At 40.9% G+C, this 18,119-nt stretch overlaps 1 protein-coding gene and 1 long non-coding RNA gene across 8 annotated transcripts in view; one reads left to right on the top strand and one right to left on the bottom strand.

Annotated features, from left to right (window-relative positions):
* MAPK8 (mitogen-activated protein kinase 8) overlaps positions 1–18,119 on the bottom strand; it is a 127,252-nt gene that overhangs the window by 13,592 nt on the left and 95,541 nt on the right. For 6 of the 7 annotated variants that reach the window (XM_048859120.2, XM_048859125.2, XM_048859126.2 and 3 more), the window contains 4 exons: positions 13,260–13,331; positions 10,505–10,687; positions 5,523–5,647; positions 4,275–4,338 (listed from right to left, as the gene is read on the bottom strand). In XM_048859120.2, coding sequence (XP_048715077.1) covers positions 4,275–4,338; positions 5,523–5,647; positions 10,505–10,687; positions 13,260–13,331 — 444 coding nt within the window. Of the gene's footprint in view, positions 1–4,274; positions 4,339–5,522; positions 5,648–10,504; positions 10,688–12,844; positions 12,917–13,259; positions 13,332–18,119 lie in introns of all 7 variants that reach the window. The other variant, XM_048859121.2, reaches the window with a different exon arrangement.
* LOC125640531 (uncharacterized) lies at positions 9,739–15,499 on the top strand. Its single transcript, XR_007357802.2, has 3 exons — positions 9,739–9,906; positions 12,018–12,129; positions 14,704–15,499. It is a non-coding gene; the product is annotated as an uncharacterized LOC125640531 (long non-coding RNA).

The following is an 18,119-nucleotide window of genomic DNA, read 5'->3' as shown; positions in this document are numbered from 1 at the left end:
AGCTCGCTCCTGCTCAGGGGGGGAAGCCAAAGCTATTTCATATGCAGGATGTTATCCCTTTGGAGACTGTCTGTGAAGAAACCACTTGACCTTTCATGTGGTCTGCATATGACACAAAGAAACTAGGGGAAGAATGAAACGCTTAATCCTGTCCAGATAAAAAGCTAGACATTGCCTGACATCTAACGTATGGAGACACTTCTCAGAGACGAATACAGCTTGGGAAAGAACACAAGTAAATATACCACCTGGTTCAAATGAAACTGAGAAACCATTGTAGACTAAAACATAGGATGCAGTCATACAGTCACTTCACCTTTGGAGAATTGTATATAAGGAGATTCTGCCATCAGAGCCTGCAACTCTCAACGCTCTCTTTGCAGATGTTATTGCTACCAGGAATGCAGTTTCCTGACACAAAAGCAGAAAGGGAAAAGATGCCAGAGGCTTGAACGGAGGTCCCATTAAGGCCACTAGGACTGAGTTAAGGTCCAACAGAGGGTCCAACTGGTTCTTGGACTGGAGAATGTAGATGAAGGTGTCCTTATAAGAATCTTGCTACCATGGCACTGGAGAAGACTGATCTTCCCTGAACGGGGGGGATGAAAAGCTGATACTGCTGCCAGATGCACTCAGTGAACTAAATACAAGCCCCGACACTTGAAGATGCAGCAGGTACTCCAGAATGTCCTGGACAGAGGACTGAGCGCAGGGTGCAAGGTGCAGCCGTGGTTCTGAGTGAGTAAGCTGGGATGGGGAGGAAGCGGTATGGAAGGCTGAATAGAGAGTGTGAGAAGGTCAGAGAAACAGCACTGCTTCGGCCATGTCAGGGCAACGCGAATGACCTTAAGGATGACCTGAGGGATGACTGGGATCGGGGGAAAGGTGTACAGGAGAGCCAACTGCCAGGTGAGGTGGAAAGCATGGGACAGGGAGTCTGGACCAAGGCCCCCTCGGGGACACTTCCTGTTGTCCTGTGGAGCAAACATGTCAATTGTGGGAAACCGCAAGCTGCAAAGGTGACCCAGAGGACACTTGTCTTCAGGGACCACTAGTGACTTAGACACAAATACCTACTGAGATGAATCCGCAAGATGATTCTGAACTCCAGGTGAGTGAATGGCTGTCAGGGTAATGACAGGTTTCAGAGTAGCAGTTTTCCTCGGTGCAGAACTGCCACAGCTCAATCATCTGTAGGGAGAACAACCTGGAGCGTGCTCCCCCTTGTTTGTTCACATAACACATTGCGGCGGTATTGTTGGTGAGCATGTGAGCCTCTGATACAGTCCTGAAAAGTGTGACGTGCATTGTAGATGGCCCAAAGCTCCAGCACACTGATACGGACTGAGGCCTCCTGCGCTGACCATAGCCTGTGTGTGTCCCCCAACTCATCTGGGAGGTGTTGGTAACAACTGATCTGGTTGGTGAGGGCCGGACAAAGGGACCACCTTGGCAAACATTCTCTGGATGCTGGTTAGCAATTTGCATCTGTAAGGAAAAGGAGGTGTAAATCTTCCTGTCCAATTGCTTAGAGTCCCTATCCTTGGGTGGTTCTGTTGTTCACTGCAGTTACAACTAGGGAATTTGGTGCTGGCCAGGAGTAAAACCCCTCAGATCCCTGCACAGGAACAAAATAGCACTTTTCCAACCGCTTAGCTGCAGGTGGTACCAAAGCCGGCATGCTCCAGAAGGTCTTAGCAGGTTCAAGGAGCGCATCATTGATAGGGAGGGAGACTCTCCCAGAGGCAGATGGCTGCAGGCTATCCACTAATTTGTGGTTGTTCTCTTGCAAAAACTCCACTTGGATACCAAGAGAAGCAGCTACAAGGTTGTGAAAGGTATCGGTATGCCTTAAAATCCTCCAGTACCAAAAGAGGAATGAACCAGGTAGCACAGTATTGTCCAGAGACAAAGAAAAGGCCCTTAACTGGGCTAAAATTGGATCCTGTTCCAGGGGTGACAGATCTGGATGGGACAACTCTGGAGGCTCCACAGGGAGGAGGAATGCTGGTGCCTGGGCTGGTGGAAGATCGATGGTCACCACCACAGACGTGGCTGGTGATCTCGCCTTTGAGTGAAACAAAGAATGGGACCTCCATGACCAAGGAACATCCCACAGATTCCATGGAGGCCACTGGCATGGATAAGAAATTGGTGGCCAGTAGGTGCCAGGCCAGGGGCCACTGTCCCAGCCATGAGACGAGCACCAATCCCAGTACCCGTAACAGTCCATCGAAGGCCCCCAATGCTCGTCAAACAATGGACAATGGGGGGAGGACGACCCTGACTTGGATGCCAAGGAGCCTCAGGATCACTGGGATGAGGGCAGAGCGAGATCAGAGGCAGCAAGTAACCAGTCGGACTTGTCCATCATCCAGAACTAAGCAGGAAGCAGCGCTGCCACTGGAAGCAGTACCGTTGGTCCTGAGCAAGCTGGTGCCAGAAGTGCTATCAATCCCAAAGTCAGCAGCGGTACTGGAGTGTTTGACAGCACCAATTTCAAGGGCAGCGAAAGCTGCCACAGTAACATTTGCAATGCTGACTGCAATGGTGCTGAGGAGATTCACTGTACCCAGGTCCCCCAGACCAATCCCAGTGCTGGCCCTGCTTCCACAACCGTGAAAGGGGAACATTGGGGTCCAGTGCCAACTGACCCAAGGGTCCAATGGCTTGAGTCGACAGGGTTATAGATGACACAGCCCTGACAAAGTCCTGGAATAAGGAAAGGTCGGGGCCGAAAAGTAGACAATGTGCAGCTGACATGGAAACAGTACTTGCATCTACCTTGTCCGTACCAGATTCAATGGACAGGCAGAGGCCAGAACCCAAGTCAGCAGTACAGGGTTTCTAACCTCCCTACTCGGTACCAGGGAAGGGTTAGAGGTACCCACACCATCCTGCGCACTGGCACCAACTCTGTGCTAGTTAACGCTTTTCCTGGGGGAAGCGGAAGAGGTTCCCCAAGACCTGGAGCAGTCTCCATCGGTCTTATCTGACCTTTTCCTCCATGCAGATAACAGGGAATGTCTCCTCCGTTTCTTCAGAGTGTGCCTGCTCCTGAACACAAAACAGCTTCACTCTTGGAACCTGAAGGCGATCTCTGACCTGATAAGGGCTTTGGTTCTGAAGCAGGCCACATGGCTTGTTCAAGCAGGTGCTGCTTTAGGCAAAGGTCCCGAGCCACTTGAGTCTATTTCTTGAACGATCTGCAGATTGCACAATGCTCTTTAACATGGGCCTCGCTGAGACAGCAAGCACCATGTGGAGGGATTGCTGGTGGGGATCACACTCCCACACAAAGGACAACATTTAGCCCCCGTAAGAGCATCACTGAAGAAACTAAACTAATACAATTAACACTAAGCTAACGCTAAGGGTACTACTTCACAGTATATATAATAAGAAAAAACTAAACTAGCTGAAGGTTGTGAGGTTAAGACCACACAGAGCCCTGACTCCAGCCACAGATGGTAAGAAGGAACTGAGGGAGGGTTGGGGCGGCACTGCCTCATGTAACCAGGGGAAGGGTTATGGCCACGAAGTGTGAATACTTCCCTTCTCCGGGTACTGGCAGGCAAATTTCTTAGGTGTGTGCACACATAGCGCACCAAAGCCGAAGTGGAATACTCAGCTGCATCTACTCGAAGGTGGTGTGGTTTCCCTCGTTCAGATATGGACCATGTGTAACCAGACCATTTCAGGGAGCATAATTAAGGAATAAAACCATTCCCAAAGCCATGGTTCAATCCTTCAATCACACTTCCAGAAACAGTGCTGAACATGATCTTGTCCTTAGCTACACTTGCAGTTAAAGCACACTCAGTGCCAGGTCAGCTTCACTCACAGCTGACACCATTATCAGCAACAAGTAATTTTCCTAGGTTAGACCAGTGCCAAGGGTGAAAGCATGTTCTTTATCTCCTGGACCAGGGCAATCTTTACTGGCCAGAGACCCAACCATCTTACCTGATGTCTGTATGAACTTGATCTATGCCATGGAAGAGAACTACTGTACCATAACTGTGCCTTTAAGAAGGCTCAATAACTAAACTTAATTAGAATTGGAACCATGCTATGTGCAAGTCACTTAACATATGAATTCAGAAGAGGTACAATAATGTAACCTTACCATATACTTAAATATTATGCAGGTTTCTGAGCTGTGAAGGACACAAGCTGCTAGTCATTCCAACTTCTTAACAGAACTCCGGTAACACAATAATCCTTATACTGGATGTCAAGCCCCAAAGACAAATTTAAAACATTGTTCTTACCTTTCCATTCTTCTATTGTGTGCTCTCTTTCATCTAACTGCTTGTCTGGTATCTTTGGTGGAGGCTGCAAACAGAATTGATGCATGATAAAGAACTCAAACAACTACAGTGAAATGAAAGGGAAAATGCACATCACCTAACCGGAAGGCTGTTGTATAAAGAATAGCTTTCAGAATCCCAACCCAATCTTTTAAACATACAGCATCATGTCTGACCAAAACTGTTAGAAACATAGTGGTTGAGAGTTCAATCCTTGAGGGGGCCATTTAGGGATCTTTGGCAAAAAAAATTGGGGATTTCTCCTGCTTTGAGCAGGGGGTTGGAGTAGATGACCTCCTGAGGTCCCTTCCAACCCTGATATTCTATGATAGTCATCTCATGTCTGGCCACTTTTCTATACTTCATGTGATGTTTCAGACACCTAGTGATTAATAGTTTTCCTCGCATTGTTACAGTTATGTTTGACAAAGGTGGCTAAATGGAGACGTATCTAGGTACAGCATCTTCCATGCCTGACTGCCCTTTTGCCTCTTTGGGACATTTACTGTAAATATTCTGTAGAATTCTAGTTGCACCATTTACATGAAATCCTGTTTAGGATACTGAAGTGTCTTCTTCAGTTCTTACTAGGTCACAGCCAACTACCCCTTCTGTTCAGACACTTATTTTTCATCTTATTTCAATAAACTAGAAGTTAATTGTTTAAAAAGTGATATATTTTTATGTTTCAACTAAATCACATTCACCAGTGGTGATATTTGACAGCACATGCTCTTACACTAGAGTTTTGCCTCTGGCTCCTATTTTGTTACTTAGTGTTGAGATACTACCAAATTGCCCTAACTAGTAAAAATACCTTCTTCCTCTTTTCTTACCCAGGAGTCAATGGCTCATATTCCTGGTAAATGTAACAGGTATGCATAGGAATGACTGAGGCAAATATTTGGTTTAATAAATCCAGGGCCTGATTTTCAGAAGATTTAAGTGTGATATTTGCATGTCTTATTTGTAGGTACAATCACCATGATTATGCATAGAAATACAGGTGAACCACAACTGCCTGAAATTTTGGCCCCTAGAGAGAAAATTCTAACAAACATATCTACCAATTTCAGCTATAATTCTGACAGCTGCAGGTCAGAAATGTAGTGCATTATTATGGCAAGCAACTAAACCAATCACCACATTCCAAGTTTGCTTTCTTCCGTAGAGTATCCCATTATCAAGAGACCACAGCCAAGAACTTACTGCTTCTGCTTCAGATGGATCATACCAGACATTGATGTATGGGTGCTGCAGAGCCTCATCCACAGAGATTCTTTTAGAAGCATCTATAACCAGCATTTTTGATAACAAATCCCTTGCTTGACTGGCTGCAAGAGTGAAATTTTCTATTTAGGTTTATGCTGAATCCACATTAGACAATGTTTTAAATCTTATGAACAGACACACTTAAAAGGCTTAGCAGAGAGCAGACAAATTACAGTTTTAAGGTCTGCACAGAATTCAGGATTTAGGAAAGCTGGTACTACATTAAAAAGCAAAGTCAAAATAATGAGTAAAACTGATAAGAGAGTTTTGAATTTATGTCACATGTAACAAGAACAAAATCTCACATGGAAGACTAATCAGTACCTGGTCACTGTCCTCCTTCATGCAAAGGAGGCAACATGACAACTGGACATATTTTCACGTCTGATAAGTTTTATTGATACATATATCGCCAGTGACTAGATGGATTTATTGAAATTGCAATTTCTGGGGGGAAAAAATCAGAAGCTGGACAGCTACCAGAAGACTAAAAAAATGTCCATGTGATAGAGAACATCAAACAAAGTAAAAAAGAGAAACCTGGTAACTAGTATCTGATAAGTAACTATTCCTTAATAAGAAGGCTTTCCTCCTGCCCCTCTCCCCAAATAAATCTGTCATCACATACAGGATGAGTGAATTCAGAGCAACTAAACTCTAGATTGGATTCAAAAATTGGCTTGTATATAAGCCTTGTGACATGGAGTCAAAATTGGACTAAGTATGAAAAAAGGTTGATAGATTCATAGACTTTAAGGTCAGAAGGGACCATCATGATCATCTAGTTTTACCTTGTCAAGGATGAATCCCCATTCTGGCACTTCAAGTGCAGAAGGTGGGGGCCCGCAAGGATTCTAAAAATTAATATGTGCCACTCCAGGCTTGGTAAATGCTACCACCACCCAAATGCAAAAATCCTCCTTGGACCCAGGAAGGAACACTTGGGAATTCCTCCCTGTGGGGTACCCTCAAGCCCTTTCACCCCCCCACCCCTTTGGGGAAGAGCTGAGAAAGAAACAAAGGAAATTAGCTGTGCTACCGGCTGATCAAACAACATACACAAACCTCTTAGGACACCAAAAATCCAATCCTGTTCTTAAAAAAAAGGTAAATTTTATTAAAAACAGAAAGGAAGAAAATACATCTGGAACTTAGGCTTTTGATAGATTTTAAAATAGCAATTCCAAAATTAAGCACCCAAAACAGCTTTCTTGGGCGTTAAAGGTTACAAGCAAACAAAAACATCTGGGGTTAGCACAGGGAAGTCCACAAGCCTTAAAAATAAACAGAAATAAACCTAATTGCGTCTTTCTAAACATTCCTAATTTATTTACATATTTGGGGGGTTTCAAATAAGTAATTCTAGGAAAAATCTAATGATTTCTCATCCCTGGCTTAAAGCTGCTTATAGCGTAGTCATAGCCCTGACTTTGCTCTGTTCCCCTCCTCCCCCGAGAACCACCACAGACATAAAGGGAAAGCTTCCGTCCCCATTTTAAAAATTTCTAGCCTTCCCATTAGCTCTTTTGGTCAGGTGCCCCTTTTCTTTACCTAGGGGATTTTTTTAACCCTTTGCAGGTAAAGCAGGCAGATAACAGCTACCAAGAGGGATTTTACAGCTAAGTGGCTGGCTGGGTGTCCATAAAAGGGAGCTTCCCATGCCACCGCCCACTCCCCCATTTATCACAGACCTACAAATTGCAGCCGCATAATCTCTCCTACCCACCCCTGCAATAGGCCCATAATCTCTAGCTGTGTTACTGAAATCCTCACATCATGACTTAAAGGCTTCTAATTCATATCAGCAAATGACCCATGTCCCATGCTGCAGAGAAATGTGAACCTCCCCCACCCCGCCCCCAATGTCTCTGCCAATCTGACCTGGGGGGGAAATTCCTTCCTGACCCCAAATATGGCAAACAGTTAGACCCTAAGCAAGTGGGTGAGATCGACCAGTGTACTGAGGAAGAAGTCTCCAACCATATGGTCAAATTATCAGTGTTGGGTACAATGTTATTTAACGTCTTTATTGATCACCTGGAGGAGATGGTGAAAAAGCAGACTAATTGGGAGGTGAGGCAGAGCAAATTCCAACCAGGTCAGAGAAACAAACCTCGAGGAGCTAAACAAATGGACAGGAAATAAAATGTGACTGAACAAGGGGAAGTGTGTAGGGCTAGTACAGCTAGGAAAAAACATCCCTATCCTTTTAACAAGCTGGATATACTAGGAAAGCAATTGGGTGGGAGCTTGCAGCGTAATATTGTGGCAAACACCTAAAAAGGCCAATGACATGTGAGATGCAACACACAGAGTCATCATAAGTCACCCCCTACGCTGTACCCCTCCTGCAAAACCACAACCATAGGGGAAGGCTGTATTTAGGCATCTCAGTGCTGGAAAGAAACAGAATGGGTGAGAATTCACAGAGTCGCTAAAAAAAAAAAAAAAAAAGCAACCAAGGGGGATGAAGAGGGTAACTGAGCTTAGTTGTGCTGGTTCACGACATTAAAAAGAAGGGAATCTGAAAACCAGTTTACAAGAGTTTGACGTGTGTAAACACTGAAGAGGGAAAGAATCATTTAGGGCTGTCCACAGAGGTAGAACTACGAGTAAAAGGGTGAAAAATGTCTAGACAACAGGGGGAAATATTTCTGACTGACTCTGGAACTGAACCATAGAACAGTCTCTCAAAATAATGGGTGGTATCCATATCACTTGAGTTACCCAGAACTCAACCGGATAAAGTAATGTAGGAGAAAGTCTCGCAGTAGCTAGGAAGTGTTAGGGTTAGGAGAGGGACATGCTAGATTATAACTTTTCAATATATAGTGCCTAGGATTCATAGATTTTAAGGCAAGAAGGGACCATTATGATCTTCTAGTCTGACCTCCTGTAGACCACAGGCCAGAGAACTTCCCCTAAATAATTCCTAGAGCAGATTTTTTAGAAAAACATCCAATCTTGATTTAAAAATGGTCGGTGAGGGAGAATCCACCACTGTCCTTGGTAAACTGTTCAATGGTTAATTACTCTCCTAATTAAAAATGTACTCTTTATTTAGGCAAGGATATTTAGAGAAAGTAAATATAAGTAAAATCTTGTAGACAGCAGAGCTAGTCATATTAGGGAAGCCATACTAAAATTCAGTTAATTCAGTATAAAAGCCTCTATCACTGCAAGTGTTTATACAATGTGGAGCTTCCAGTGTTTCAAAATTACCTCACTGCATAAATAAACGGTACAAGAAACCATTCTCCATGTGTAATCCCAGAGGCAAAGAGGAGAGTTATGAGCATTTCAGTGTTTCCTTTCTTCTTCCCAGGAATCCTCTTACCCCTAAGTGGGCTATGGTCATAGTGCTGGTCAGTCCCTTCCTTGGCTGATAGTGGAAATGAAAAATCCCCATTTGAGATACAACCTGGGCTATCCTGAGGACAGGCAGGGGCTATAATAGTGAGCACTTTCCATCCTCCTTTGAGTCTCAAGTGACTTTTTCCAAAGCTCTGTAAGACCCGGCAACAACAGACCATATTGCTTCAAAGCACTACCAGGTTAATCATCTTTTGCTAGAGTACAAAATGCGATGAGCCCATGCTAGTCTACGGTGCTAAGTAGCAGCTAACTTCTAGCACCAAGAAATTCTTATTTCCAGAACGAAGGGATCCCAGAGCCAAAGGCATGGTTAGACAGGATACAAAAAAGGGACGTACATTACATTTACATGTTATCATATATGTTACTTTATCTCTAAAGAGAAAAGAATTCTGGCTACATAGTTTACAACAATTGCCTTCTTTTTTGCCGTTTCCCTCCACCCCACATTTCCTCCCTCAGCCACACCCCTCTCAAAGCAGTTTGAGTGTCAGCTATAAAGGAAAATATCTGTTTCTGGATAACAAAGAACCTACTACAGGAATACGTAGCAGTAGCTCAGGAGAAAACAAGAAAAAGGAGATAGAAGTAATCCCAGCACATACATCCCTTGGTAACAACATTTTAAAGTTTAACTCTTTAAAAGATTCATCTGATAATGGACAAAATTTATACTTTCATTCACGAGGTGTCAAATATAAAGGAAGGGTAACCACCTTTCTGTCCACAGTGCTAAAAAATCCCTCCTGACCAGAGGCAAAACCCTTTCACCTGTAAAGGGTTAAGAAGCTAGGATAACCTCACTAACATCTGACCAAAATGACCAATGAGGAGACAAGATACTTTCAAGGCTGGAGTGGGGGGAGGAGAAACAAAGGGTCTGTCTGTCTGCGTGATGCTTTTGCCGGGAACAGATCAGGAACGCAGCTCAGAACTCCTCTAAAAAGTTAGTAAGTAATCTAGCTAGAAATGCATTAGATTTTCTTTTGTTTAGTGGCTGGTAAAATAGCTGTGTTGAATGGAATGTATATTCCTGTTTTTGTGTCTTTTTGTAACTTAAGGTTTTGCCTAGAGGGATTCTCTATGTTTTGAATCTGATTACCATGTAAGGTATTTATCATCCTGATTTTTACAGAGGTGATTCTTTTACTTTTTCTTTAATTAAAAGTCTTCTTTTAAGAACCTGATTGATTTTTCATTGTTCTTAAGATCCAAGGGTTTGGGTCTGTGTTCACCTGTACAAATTGGTGAGGATTTTTATCAAGCCTTCCCCACAAAAGGGGGTGAAGGTTTGGGGGGGATGACATCTCCAAGTGGGCTCTTTCCCTGTCCATTGTTTAACACACTTGGTGTTGGCAGCATAGGGTTCAAGGACAATGCAAAGTTTGTACTTTGGGAAAGTTTTTAACCTAAGCTGGTAAGAATAAGCTTAGGGGGTCTTTCATGCAGGTCCCCACATCTGTACCCTAGAGTTCAGAGTGGGGAAGGAACCTTGACACGAGGCTACTACAATATGAAAAATGATACAACATACATGATCTTACCTTTAAGTTTGTTGTGCTCAGAATCAGCTGGGAAAAGTACATCTGGGAAGAGTTTCTCAAAACTATATCCAGCATATTTAGGTCTGTTCTCCACATAAGTCCGCACTGTTGGCTGCAATTTCTTCATGAATTCAGGGCATGGTGTTCCTAGCTGCTCAATAACTTTATTCCACTGATCAATATCTAAGGTCAAGCAGCTAAGAAAAACATAGCATGGCTAACATCCAGCATAAAGGCTATGTTAAAACAATACAAAATATCTAACAGAGATGAAGGTAGCAGGCCATAATAAATAAAAAGACACTATCAGCTTGTTCAAGAGAACAGTGATGATGAATAATTGTAAGCTTGGCTGAAGAGCAGTGCAGCTAATATTGATTTTGCCCATAAAATATCCAGACCTGCCAAACGATACACTTGTAGAAAGTACAGGGAGTTAAAAACCCACTGAGCTAAAGCAAATCTCAAATATAAGTTTAACAGAAACCTACCACGTTTACTATTTGTATAATTGTCCAGAGAGTTGAATTCTGTTTGATTCAACTCCCAAATATGCTAAGCATCATTAAGGCATTAGAGGGAAAAGCCACTCATTGGTGTTTTATCTATATACTCAATAGCCTGACTCAAGCTCTGGCTGTGCAACACATGAAGTGTGTACTAATTAGGAGAGAGGTCACATTTGGGCAAGGTAGGTGTGCACAACAGGGTTGAAATCCTGGCCCCACTGAAGTCAATGGGAACTCTGCCTGTGTTCCTACCCACTTAAGTGCTAGATACTACAGTCATGAGCACATTATAAAATGCCTATGGAATACAGATGTATCTAACAAAGCCCCATAAATATATTGCAGTTCTCATTTAAAATGTCATAAGTGCAAGAAAGTTCTAATTCCCACAATAAGGCATAAAATGAAAGCCAAGTGTTCAAACTTGAATGAACAAAGATCAGTGCATAAATAAGAGGGGCCTAATTTAGCTCCCTCTAAAGCTAAACAAAAACTGGGACTGTTCAGCAGATGTGGGGGAAAAAAAAGAAGCTATTTTTATTAAGACACCTTAACCTTGGGCATGCATATTTCAAAATGTGGGCCCTCGAGTCTTAACATAACAGAAAGTGTGTCCAATTCAATAAGGTACTTGTTGTGTTGAAGTATGCAACAAAACCCACAGAAGTGAATAAGATTACTCATGTGCGTGAAGTTAGATATATTTAAGATGTATTTAAGAAATTAGGCTGAATCAGGGCCAGTGTCTCAAATAAATAACTGCAGCCCCAACAGTTGGATAATGCAGAGCAAGACCGATAATTCTGTTCCTATCTGGAAATATTGGAAATAAAAATGTAAGGGTTTGGGCTTTTTCCAGTAGCTTTACCTTTAAAACCAACAAATCTGGAATTTAATGCTTGGTTTAACCAATGAAATTAGTCAAAAGGGTTTGGGGGAGGAAGTGAACAGAACTCTGCACAAACAAAACTTCTGACTCTTAGTAATGTTTACTGGTGATGCAGATTCTTTCAGTCCAGTTTCCATCTAACAAGTCCTCTGCTGGAAGTATCTTTAATATGGCAATACCCAGAGAGAAAGACAACAACTCATTCACTGAATGGAAACACAGGTCTGGTAGGTATTTCTAAAAGATGCTTTGAAGATTCACTTTTTACTATATTTTATATTATATATATATAGATTTATCTATCAATATATTCAGCTATCTAAGATCATCATCTCTGGAGCTTTCCTTTAAAGTAGCGTACAAAGCGTAACCTGAGACGTGACACAAGCCGGACTGGTTAGGAATTTTTTAAATGTCCACTTACAAACACAAAAGCAACATTGCTGAAGTATTTAGGCAGTAGCTGAGATTAGTAGAATAGTAGATCACTCCACAAAATGTTCAGTTAAAAAGGAAAATCAAAACATATAATAGGTAAAGCACTGTACAACAAAAGAAGTCCAACTTAATTATCGCAACACCCAGAAGCAATGGATAGGCACTATATAAAAATCTAAAGTGAAAATAAAAGGGTAAAAACCTCAGTGTGTCCAAGTGGATAGCTTCTCGTCTCTCTAAAGTTAGTCTGCATGAATTGCTAAATGCAGCACTGCAAGCTACAGTTATTTACTTTGCTTTTTTAAAAATGATATTCCCATAAACAACTTTGTGACAATCAAAATTAAAAATCATGAACTCACAAATGGTATTTTGAAACAGTAATTTAAACAATGTCGTAGCAGTCAGCAGTGGAGCAGACAAAGTCTACTCTGACATGGACCTGAAATGCTGCTGTATGTTTGGACCTTTCAAAACTACATCCTAGGCCAAAGGTAAGGATACGATCTGTACCAGGAAATAAAACACCACCTTTGATCATTTCTCCCATGATGCACCCAACTGACCAAATGTCAACTGAAAACAAAATGCAATGACATTAACATAAAAAGGTAGTTATTAAAATAAAATAAAATTAAAAAATAATCCACACATACGTGAAGTAATTATAAAAAAGCAGTGTACAATGGAAATGAGTGAGGATGAATGTGTGCTAACTACGGTACCAGCAGAGACTATGTCCTACTGCTAGATGCAGCCTGAGTATAACTGAAGTTCTTACCTCAACAATTTTTGAAATGTATCACAAAAAAATTCATGTCCATTTAAGAAAAAAATTGACCCATATGCATTTTCATGAGAGAACATTAGAACATTAATCACCTAACTAATTCAACCTGCTGCAGAAGCACAAGGATACAGTCCCTTCCTGGAAAGAGGATTTTGTGGCAAACCATTTCGCCCATAATGCACCCCACAGACCATAAATCCACTATGTTTGTAGCACAAAAAGAAGGAAAAGCAAAGCAAACGGTCATTTAAAATTAAAGAAGCATAACATGACTGCATCCTATCAACTGCAGACAGCACAGGAAGGAAAGAAAGAAATCATCGTGGTATTAAGCAATGAAACTATTTTAACACACAGTATCTTTAAGGATGATCTTTTCATCTGGCTCATAAAGAAAAGTCAGAAGAATAGCCTTTTGCTTAAAACACTGTCTAAAGATAAAGTGAGAGAGATGCACACACATCAGACAGTTTAAAGCCCATCTTGAAGTTCTGGGGTTTGAAATAACATGTAATTATTTCCACAAATAGATTTGCTTGGAATAGCAAAGATAAGTATATTTGTTTACATGTTTCATGGTGCTTGCAAGAGTCAGTCATTTTAAAGCTAGCAAACCAACTTGTTGTTTGAAAGAAGAAAGCGTGTTTCAGTAGTGCATACTTTTAGAGCAGAATTTATGGGTTACTGGCTAAATTCGATTAAGCAGGAACAGAAGAAACTTTTGCCAAGTATTTCCTGAAAAGTGTTTTACTGTGCAATTCTCTCTCCCTTTAAACAAAAAGGAATACAAGCAGTAAAAGATCATTTAGCATTTTAGAGGATCAGTTAACAAGATTAGTATGTTCCTGGAAGTAGTTAGACTAGAAATAATTGATTTAAAAATACTTCTCCAGCAACATCGGAACATAATATTGTCTGATACAAAAGAAACAAACACTCATAATAATACAAGTTTGTATATAAAAAGTTCTTAGACTTTCTGCCCTACCTCTCACTTTCTCTCAAAAAACCTCAACAACCGTGGAAGACATCCTCACTGAAGTACAAGTTTACTTTTTACAGGTATGCCAATTTTCTTTGCTACTGTTGCTGATTTTTATGCAAGAGTTTTCTTGAAATCAGAGTGGTGAATTTTTATTATTACTATTAGCTCCTTGTCAGACACTAGCTTAGAATTTCACTGAAGTAGAAAACAATGGGTTTTAAGTGAGAACACTTGCATAATAAAAGCACGTGCAATAGTACAGAGTTAAACAAACTACAAACAGAGCAACTTTTTACTCAAAATATTCCCTTTCCCCATGTTTAAGAGTTCCTCTAAAATATTACCTAAATCAATCTCCTGATTACAATCACAACTCTACAGATTAGGTGTTAAAATTAAGGGCCTGGTTCATTTTTAAAAAGTTTGTTCCTTTTAAATCCCAGATCATAATTACATGAGTTGTGGCATATAAATCGCCACTACATTTGAAGATTGGTATTAATATTGTCTTATAAACTGTTTTCAGGTATTTAAGACCAAAGCATTTTTGGCACAAAACTGAAAAAGGTAAAATTTTGTTCTTGACAGTTTAATGAAGATTGTAAATGGTCGTTTCACCTGCAAAGCAACCCTCTGCTCTCGTGAAGAGAAATGCACCCGAAACCTACTGGAAATAGCCTGGGCCCAAAATGATAAAAGTGAATTGTGTGGAGGGAAGAGCAACAGTATATGAGCATCAAGGATTTCTCTTCATGCATCGAAAGCCAGGGATTTTAACAGGCTCAAATGAGTTAATGTTAGAAACAACTTCTTTGCTCACCCTTCAAAATTTCCAGAAGTTTGCTCTGAAGAACACTGTCAATTACAAAGGTTTCTTTACAAAGATTCTGTGAAGCTAAAATTTAATCAAGCCTTAAGAGATGGTCTCAGGAAGTTTGGAATAAAAGATCTCAGGTCAAAGATGATCTCGATTAAACATTTTCATATCACTTTTCCTGTTCTTCTAATTGTGAGAAAGTGTCTGTTGTCTAAAATCCCTACATGAGAAGCACTTACTCCTAATTAAATCTCAAGGGGGGGGGGGGAAACTATGTTAAAGTGGAAGTAAAGTTGACATTACATATTGGTAATAAAGGGTAAAAATTTTACAGGAATGTTTGAATTTCCTGGATTTATAATACTTAGTTTCAGATAATCCCTGTAATGTTTTTTATCCTTAAATTACTGGCACACATGCTGAACCGTAACTCCATTTTAACAGTTTTTGGTCTGGAGCTTCTCTAATTTGTTTTTTAAAAATTAAGATTTCATACAAAAACACTTAACAAGAAACCCAAAGGGAATGCTACAATGTGATATTTCTATTAAAGTTGCATACTATCAACCTTAAATCTTTTACAGCTCTTTTTGATCAGCCAACATGCAATAGTAAATCTGGTCCTTAATTTACCCAGTCCATATTTCCAACATAAGTCTGTATTTCCACTTTTTAACTGGCCAGTGTGTTCTGACTCCTTTGGTGCACCGGGGAATCTGCCACTGAAATTTTAAAGTGTACTAATTCTTGTATAACACGTCTGTACTCACCAATACATTTGCTCCATTCCAGAGTATGTTAGAAGGTAATTCCTGTCAACAGGCTGGTAATACTATTAGCCCCCCAAAAGACAACCCTTATTTATTTTTTAAAAAGGAAATCTGCTGCCAGATTGGGATTTACATAATTGTCTCATACCTAATTGTACAACAGGCCAAAACAACACAAAGGATGAGATGCTGCTTTTAAAGAATGCTTCTTTCTCATGGAAAAGTTCTGTTTGTTTTTTAAAAAGGTTTGCTTGTCCCTTTTCTTCTCTAATTAGCCACTTTAAAGCCCCAGAAAAAAAGAAATAAGTGCCTGAGCTAGCCTGATCAGCTAGGTAAAATCAGAGCAAAAAAACCCTTCACCCCTTGCTTGCCTCACTCAGCACTGGGTTTCTAAATAATACCAAATGCATAGCTCTTACCTAGCTCTTTATACAGCATTTTGGAGGAACATACACACTAATACAAGCTAACAGTCTTAGGAGGAAAACATAGCCCCAGCCTCACAAAAAACTATTTACTCACCCACCTGGAGTAACTTTTTCATCACTGTCTTAGGTTATGTCTACACTACAACTTATGTTGGCATAAAGTATGCCACTCAGGGGTGTGAATAAACCACCCCCCGAACAATGTAGTTACACCAACATAAGTGTCAATGCAGACAGCGCTATGTTGCCAACGTAGCTACTCCCACTCGCAAGGACAGAAGTAGTTAAGCCAACAAGAGAGCTCTCTCCCATTGGCTTAGAGCAGCTACAAGAGAAAGCCTCCAGTGGCACAGCTGCATCGGTGCGGTTGTGCTGCTGTAAGTTCTCTAGTGTAGCAGTAGTCTTCATAAGGGCAGCTGACTAGTTTTTGTTCCTAGGCTTATAAATATTAAACCAATCCGGGGAAATCAAGAGATGAACTGATTTGCCCAACACCACACAGTAGCCTTAACGAGCCTAGAGTAAGTTTTCAGAAAGTTTCCCCGTCATGCTGAAAAAAAGGTTTAGCTCCACTGATGGCAGCAACATTAGGAGCCCTAAAACAGATAAGCGGATGACTGCTGACAGCACATTCAGCACCATGTCATTTAACCATGCTCAGAGTTGGTCTAATCAATAAGGCCTGCAGCTGCTGATGACCCTTATAAATTAGTGAACTGGAATTTTTTCTTGCCCTTCTGCAATAGTATAGAACAGCAAATCTTCCAAGCTAGGCAAGAGACCTTGCTTCATCTTATTTTTAATAAATTATTTTTATAAATTAGGCCTCCCCATGGTGCCAACATCAGTGGACCTGAACTAGTGACAGCAAAGAAGAGAAATTGTTGCCCAAGGGTAAACAAGGCTGCTGAGCCAGTGGCAGAACTGGGAACAGAATGCTGTTATTTCAGGAATGACAGCCAGGGTGTTACACATTCCAGACAGTACCTGAATACGTAACTTCCCTCAAACAAATGTTGTCTGGCACCCCTGTTACTTTCTTTTACTACTACTAATATAAAGAAAAGGAGTACCTGTGGCACCTTAGAGACTAACAAATTTACTTGAGCATAAGCTTTCGTGAGCTACAGCTCACTTCATCAGATGAAGTGAGCTGTAGCTCACGAAAGCTTATGCTCAAATAAATCTGTTAGTCTCTAAAGCGCCACAAGTACGCCTTTTCTTTTTGCGGATACAGACTAACATGGCTGCTACTCTGAAACCTACTAATAATATAGTTACAGATGAAGAGCCAGAGGAAGAGTATCACCAATTTAAAGTGATAAAAAGGCTAGCAAGAAAAGGGAGGGAGCGAACACTGGCCTACCTCATGAACTTTCTTTGGATCTCTGAACCTATAACTTGTTATGGACCCCAATAGAACACCTCTTAAAGAACATGCTCTGCATCATCATGGCAGTTGCCCTGGTAAATTCTTTTACACTCAACTAAAGAGGAAACTAATTTATTAGAACTGGCACATTTTAAAATAGAAACAAATTAATGCCAGTAGTGAGTGGGCTCAGCTTGCATATCCCTCTTTGGAGTGTCTCTTTCAAGAAGTAGCAAATATATTCCAATGTAGCCTTTTCCTTTCTTATGTCACTTTAGGAGAAGTATTTGCAGTCACATTAGTTACCAACCTGCTCAGTGATGAACTCTCAACCCAAGATATTCTACAGATTAAGGCAGATACTACATATGGGGAAAGTGCATTTCTCAATTTTTGCAGGTGAAACAAACCATTGTCCCAAGTAGATTATTTATCTTTTTAAACAAACAAGACCCCCAATTTCTTTTTTAGATCAAATGTAAACATTTCATATAGGTTTTATTAAATATGAACTATTGGGTGTAACTATATTACACATTTTGGCCACAGTGTTACTTTAAAAAAAAGTGTCTACAGCTTGAAAAACATTAACATGTAAAATGTGGTGTGCCAAACAA

This window comes from Caretta caretta, chromosome 7 (assembly GCF_965140235.1).
Source record: "Caretta caretta isolate rCarCar2 chromosome 7, rCarCar1.hap1, whole genome shotgun sequence".
Taxonomy (NCBI): Eukaryota; Metazoa; Chordata; order Testudines; family Cheloniidae; genus Caretta; species Caretta caretta.
This window is presented reverse-complemented; position numbering and strand designations above follow the sequence as displayed.